Here is a 7,193-nt window from a genome sequence, read left to right as displayed (position 1 = left end):
GGGGGTGGGGGTCGCCCGGCTCTTTCCTCCCCAGAGAAGGCCCCTCCCGTGGGTCATGTATACGAGTACATCCCCCACCCAGTTACCCAGATGTGCAACAACCCCATCTACAAGCCTCGCGAGGAAGAGGAAGTGGCTGTTTCATCAGTGCCGGATGCAGGGAGTGCAGAGCGCGGGGGGCAGGCGACACAAGCGCCAGGGCTGGGTGAGGTTCTCCTGGGAAGTGAGCAGTTTGCCGAGACGTCCAAGGAGAACCACAGCAACTACCGGACCTTGCTGGAAAAAGAAAAGGAGTGGGCCCTGGCAGTGTCCAGCTCCCAGCTGAACACCATAGTGACGGTGAACCACCATCACCCTCACCCTCACCACCCAGCAGTTGGGGGGGTTTCGGGGGTAGTCGCTGGACCTGGAGGAGACTTGGCTGGGTTCCGCCACCATGAGAAGAATGGCGGGGTGGTGCTGTTTCCTCCTGGGGGAGGCTGTGGTGGTGGCGGCGGTGTGCTCCTAGACCGAGAGAGGCCACAGCCAGCTCCCTGCACAGTGGGATTCGTGGACTGTCTCTATGGCACAGTGCCCAAATTAAAGGAACTGCACGTCCACCCTCCTGGCATGCAATATCCAGACTTACAGCAGGATGCCAGGCTCAAAGAAACCCTTCTCTTCTCGGCTGGAAAGGGCTTCACAGACCACCAAACCCCAAAAAGCGATTACCTCGAGTTAAGGGCCAAACTTCAAACCAAGCCGGATTACCTCGAAGTCCTGGAGAAGACAGCGTATAGGTTCTAACAGAAAAAGAAAAAAAATACATTAGTGCTTTTTTTTTTCAAAAGAAAAAGAAAATGAAAGAAATATATCCCTCGCTCCCTTTACACTTGTCCCAGTAACTTCACTCTCACCAACTCCCCTGCCCTGAACAGAACTGAAACCGCATGATAACTAGAAAATACAGATGTGTGTGCTCCCCTCCCAGATGTGATTTGGAGGAGGAGCCATACTCAGATAATTAATCAATGAAGTGCCTTCGCAGACTTTTGCCAGCAAATGTTACCATTATTTTTTTATACTGAAACTTGAGACTTTGACTGTGCCATGTATAAGGTGTATTGGGGATCGTTGTATGGATCCTAATTAAGTAAAATCCAATGTGTCTTTTTATTTTCAGTAACTTTTTTTTTTTTTGTAGTTGTAGTTTTGTTTGACAGGGAGGGGAGAAAACAAGTTGACATCTGTGGCTCTCTTTCCTCTTCCCATCATGGCACAGATTCTGTACATGTATTAACAATGCAGTTTGCTGCATGCCTGGAAACTGCAAGACGGGGAGGGAGGGGGCGGGTCTTGCTCGAATGTTCTCACCCACTCTTAGTTTTTTTTTCTCACACACATACCCACAAGCAAATCACAAATCCCTGCACCCAGTTAGGTCCCTAAACCTGCAGCCTCTTGCTTCTGGTGCCAGTACACACACACACACACACACACACACACACACACACACACACACACACACACACACACCACTCCCATTCAATTCAATCTAATTAGTTTGGATTTGATCCATCTGTCACCTCTTCCTAGCTCCACTTCCCTTCACCCCTAGTGTACAGCTCACATCGCTCCTACCACTCGGGAAAGGTCATATTCTAGGCTGGATCCTACTGAAGGGGAGGCCTGGTGGTTTAACAGCGGGAGGCACACACCTAGGGACGAGCATCCTCTTTGTGACACTCCATCCTGATGCCAAGATTTTTTGGAAAACATCTGCACTTTCTTATATATATATATATATATACATATATATAATATTACAAAAAAAACACCATAAAAAAGCAACTGGGTATATATCACTAACAGCTTTGTAGGAAGCACTTTTAATGTTTTCTCTCTCACACACAAAGATTCAAAAGAAATGTGCGTATATTTATTCTGTAATTTCAGTGATTATAAATTGTAAAGGTAATGTTTAATCATTGTATAGTGATTATGCGTCTGGTATAGCTTTCCTAATAAAACGTTTTTGAAAAACATAATACATTATATATAGAGGATACAAAGCTTGAACCTTAAACTCCAGCTATGCCATGCCTTTTGTGCTCCCATTAAAAACAAACAAACATTTTTCTTTTACTTGGTATACAGAAGGCTAGTTTATTAACAAGTTTGATGCACTGTAATGCTGATAAATCTTATAACCCACCACCCCTATCCCATACCACGATACGATTTGGGACTTAAAATTAAGTCTGATTTATACTTTTCTTCTCTTGGATTATGTATTTTAAACTTAGTAACCCAGTGATGCACCATTTTTCCTAGGCAGGACGCAATTGAAAAGTAAAGTAACTAGACTGCTAAGAAATACAGGATTAATTAAGAGAAGGAAATTAAGGATCCATGCATCTTAAGGCAGTAAATAACATAAGGAAAAAGAAAAATTGCTATTCTTTAAAAAAATGCACTAAAATTGCACATACACACCGACAAAAATCTAAGGCCTTGGAGCCAATTTGACTCTCACAATCCGGTTATCTGTGAAAGCTGTCACTGTTATATTAATATTTAGCTACCATTTTTTTTTCCAACCACTTACTGCAAGTGGCCCCAGTCATGCTTGAACTAAGACAGCGGATGTCAAATGAGTTTTTTATTTCTGTATGACATTAAAATGTTTCAATATTAATCTAACAATAATCAAAGTTATGACCCATTTACATGTGAGCAAAACCAAAGAAAATTTGATTGTTGAAGTGCCAGTATCTTGTGTGTGAAACTGAATCAATGGCGAGCTTTGGGCAGGCGCTTATCTCATTATGCCATTAGAGGGCAGCAGAGCTCCAGGGATTCACAGACTAGCTGCACCATTGTGCAGTGAGCCGAGTTCTCTGCTAGTGCTTCCTCAAGCTGCCCTTAGTAGAAATTATCATTATGTGTTGAATGTAATTCACCACAACTCAGATGCCTTACATCATATATTTTTTTCCCATAGAAAAGGAGACTAGCAGCGTCTAAAGCTGTGTAACTCATATAAAACTAAGACATTGAACTTGAAAAAAAGCCCATTAATGTCTAGAACATATTTATATATCTCTTGGTTAATTCTACATGAGTATCCACATAGGTATGCACACAATTAAAACACAAGTATATCAATATAAAAATGCAGCTTTTCAAGGCTACCTTGCATTTGGCACATTGAACCTAAAACTTTTGTCCTCCATTATTTGAAGTATATTTTGGAATTACTTCAGATGAAGGAAAGCCAATGGTCATGATTCACTATTTCTCTGCACACAATATGGAAATACAGCTCTTATGCAAGATAATCAAAGCCACTATTAAATAGGTGTCATTGTTCTTTTTTTTGTTTATTTTTCTCCTTTTCTTTTTACCTTCCCATAAGTCACCTTTTTCTTTTCTTTTTTTTTTTTTAGCTGAGCCATCCCGCCACCTGTTGGCAGCTCACGGCTGCTCAGCTCGGGCTGACTTGAACCGCTGTTGCTCAGAGCTCAAACTCTTGNTCTCTCTCTCTCTCTCTCTCTCTCTCTCTCTCTCTCTCTCTCTCTCTCTCTCTCTCTCTCTCTCTTCCATTTAATTGTTTCTAAAAATTGAGCGTTGCATGCCCGAGGCAGCTTTCTCTTTGCCTTCTCACTGGTTGTCCTTTTCTTACAGCTGTGCGCATTATATGCAAGTGGAATGTGAAGATTTATTCTTTTCACTCTCCCTAAAAATTATATGGTTGTGTTTTAAGTTAGAGGGTTAACTAAATATTTCCTTAATGCATGTATCTAAGTGTGGCGAGAAAATATATGCTAAAAACTCTGGTCTATTTTTATTGATTTAAAACAACCATTCAATTTTGATTGACATTTCAGTGACTCAAAAAGGGCAATCTAATAAAACTGCATTATTACAATTTATTTATGTATGCATTTTCATATACTGATATTAGGCAAGGAAAGAGAACCATAGAGGAGGCTCTGTATTATTAGAATAGTGCACTGTGTTTGTTTCTTCAGATTAAAAAAAGAATGATGTTTTTTCTTGAAATGTATTTCATGTGATAGATCATTTATCAATAGGTAAGTATCAAGGTTTCCCCACTGTCTTGCCTGTAACTACTCAACTGTCCTCTAACCAGCCACCTGCCGTTCCAGTTCCAGCTTTTTACAGGGTTCCTCAGTTGATCTTGAAGGCACAGACACACATTCCAAACTAAGCTGTTAATACAGACACTCCCAGGTCCAGCATCCTTTAATTGTCACTATCTTTAGCTCTGACAATTGCATGGGCTCATTCTTTAGAAAGGGTAATCACTCCTAAAAGGTTTAAATAGCCAAATGATACACATACATGGAAATTAATTAAAGATGTTAATCTGTCTTTGGGCAAAAGAGGGTGGGGGTGTAGTGTGTTACTGCGCATTAACTGTGATTAAGCATGATGTGACCATTTTTTAAGAGAAATCTTAAGCTTTCCTGAGATTTCAATCATTTAATACATCTTAGTGTCTGATATTGGGCAATGGGCTCATACTTTATCATGTTCTTTACTATTTTTATTTTAATCATGTCTTTTTATGAGTAGAATCCTGTGATTTAAAGAACTTTTTTTTTCCCCATCAGAGTTCCAATCAGATCTATAATGGGCACCTCTGATACCAGTGTGAGTTTTAACAGGTGTAATGGCCAAATTATTGCCATTATGACCGAATCTGCCTAAACCTAGAAGGCATCACTGTATACCAGTTTTCCTGCTTGTTATAAGCTGCAATGAAGGCTTCTTTTGTTTGTATGAATGTGCCCTTTACCAAGTATGGCAGGAAAACGTCATCACGTGATACAATATTTCAGAGTCTACTAAGTTTAAAATATAGGGCAAATGAGGCATGTTGATAGGTCATTTGAGTGTCAGTTCAACAATTGCTAAAGTTTTTATATCACTTTTAAAAAGCCCCAGACGTAGGAGTCTATTAGAATAGTGCATATGACTAACAGCTGAAAATCTGCATCTTTATTTCTGTTGCAGTTTTGTAACCAACCACGAATGATGAAACCTTCCATAGCTGAGATGCTTCGCAGAGGGAGGATGTTGTGGATTATTCTTCTAAGCACAATTGCTCTGGGATGGACTACCCCGATTCCCCTGATAGAGGACTCAGAGGAAATAGATGAGCCCTGCTTTGATCCATGCTACTGTGAAGTTAAAGAGAGCCTCTTTCATATACATTGCGACAATAAAGGATTTACAAATATTAGTCAGATTACTGAGTTTTGGTCAAGACCTTTTAAATTGTATCTGCAGAGGAATTCGATGAGGAAATTGTACACCAACAGTTTTCTTCATTTAAATAACGCTGTGTCCATTAACCTGGGGAACAATGCATTGCAGGACATTCAAACAGGAGCTTTCAATGGCCTTAAGATTTTAAAGAGGCTCTATCTACACGAGAACAAACTAGATGTCTTCAGAAATGACACCTTCCTGGGCTTGGAAAGTCTCGAATATCTGCAGGCAGATTACAATGTCATTAAACGTATTGAGAGTGGGGCATTTCGGAACCTAAGCAAACTGAGGGTTCTGATTTTAAATGATAATCTCATCCCCATGCTTCCAACTAATTTGTTTAAGGCTGTCTCTTTAACCCATCTGGACCTACGTGGAAACAGGTTAAAGGTTCTGTTTTATCGAGGGATGCTAGACCACATTGGCAGGAGCCTGATGGAGCTCCAGCTGGAAGAAAATCCCTGGAATTGTACATGTGAGATTGTGCAACTGAAGAGTTGGCTGGAACGTATTCCTTACACTGCCCTGGTGGGAGACATCACCTGTGAGACCCCTTTCCACTTCCACGGGAAGGACCTGCGAGAAATCAGGAAGACAGAACTCTGTCCCTTGCTGTCTGACTCTGAGGTGGAGGCTAGTTTGGGGATTCCCCACTTGTCATCGAACAAGGAGAACGCATGGCCAACTAAGCCCTCCTCAATGTTGTCCTCTGTCCATTTTACTGCTTCTTCTGTTGAATACAAGTCCTCAAATAAACAGCCCAAGCCCACCAAACAGCCCCGAACACCACGGCCACCATCCACATCCCAAGCTTTATACCCCGGTCCAAACCAACCTCCCATTGCTCCTTACCAGACCAGACCACCCATTCCCATCATCTGCCCTACTGGCTGTACCTGTAATTTGCACATCAATGACCTTGGCTTGACTGTCAACTGCAAAGAGCGAGGATTTAATAACATTTCTGAACTTCTTCCAAGGCCACTGAATGCCAAGAAACTGTACCTGAGCAGCAATCTGATTCAGAAAATATACCGTTCTGATTTTTGGAATTTCTCTTCATTGGATCTCTTGCATCTCGGGAACAACCGTATTTCTTACGTCCAGGATGGGGCCTTCATCAACCTGCCCAACCTAAAGAGCCTCTTTCTCAATGGCAATGATATCGAGAAGCTGACACCAGGCATGTTCCGAGGCCTACAGAGTTTGCACTACTTGTACTTTGAGTTCAACGTCATCCGGGAAATCCAGCCTGCAGCCTTCAGCCTCATGCCCAACTTGAAGCTGCTATTCCTCAACAATAACTTGTTGAGGACCCTACCAACGGACGCCTTTGCAGGCACATCCCTGGCCCGACTCAACCTGAGGAAAAACTACTTCCTCTACCTTCCTGTGGCTGGTGTCTTAGAGCATTTGAATGCCATTGTCCAGATAGACCTCAATGAGAATCCCTGGGATTGCACCTGTGACCTGGTCCCCTTCAAGCAGTGGATCGAGACCATCAGCTCCGTCAGCGTGGTCGGCGATGTTCTCTGCAGGAGCCCTGACAACCTCACCCACCGTGACGTGCGCACTATTGAGCTGGAAGTCCTGTGCCCGGAGATGCTGCACACTGCGCCAGCGGGGGCCTCCCCAGCCCAGCCTGGAGATTCTCACTCCGCTGGGGGGCCGACAAGCGCATCACCTTATGAGTTCTCTCCCTCTGGGGGCCCTGTGCCCCTTTCGGTGTTGATTCTCAGCCTGCTGGTTCTGTTTTTTTCAGCAGTCTTTGTAGCTGCAGGCCTCTTTGCCTACGTGCTGCGCCGGCGCCGGAAGAAGCTGCCCTTTAGGAGCAAGCGGCAGGAAGGTGTGGACCTCACCGGCATCCAGATGCAATGCCACCGGCTTTTCGAAGATGGCGGAGGGGGTGGGGG

General features: G+C 43.0%; 1 protein-coding gene across 1 annotated transcript in view; it reads left to right on the top strand.

The window, feature by feature from the left end:
- The window catches only part of SLITRK3 (SLIT and NTRK like family member 3), a gene marked incomplete at its 3' end in the record, with an annotated part of 15,289 nt that extends 8,101 nt beyond the window's left edge, over window positions 1-7,188 (top strand). Inside the window, exon 2 of the mRNA XM_019627006.1 lies at window positions 5,023-7,188. Coding sequence (XP_019482551.1) covers window positions 5,041-7,188 — 2,148 coding nt within the window. The remainder of the gene's footprint in view (window positions 1-5,022) is intronic.
- Between the last annotated feature and the right edge of the window lie 5 nt (window positions 7,189-7,193).

Source organism: Hipposideros armiger, unplaced genomic scaffold, assembly GCF_001890085.2.
Source record: "Hipposideros armiger isolate ML-2016 unplaced genomic scaffold, ASM189008v1 scaffold_697, whole genome shotgun sequence".
Lineage (NCBI taxonomy): Eukaryota > Metazoa > Chordata > Mammalia > Chiroptera > Hipposideridae > Hipposideros > Hipposideros armiger.
Note: the sequence above shows the minus strand (reverse complement) of the source record. Positions and strands in the feature narration are given on the sequence as shown.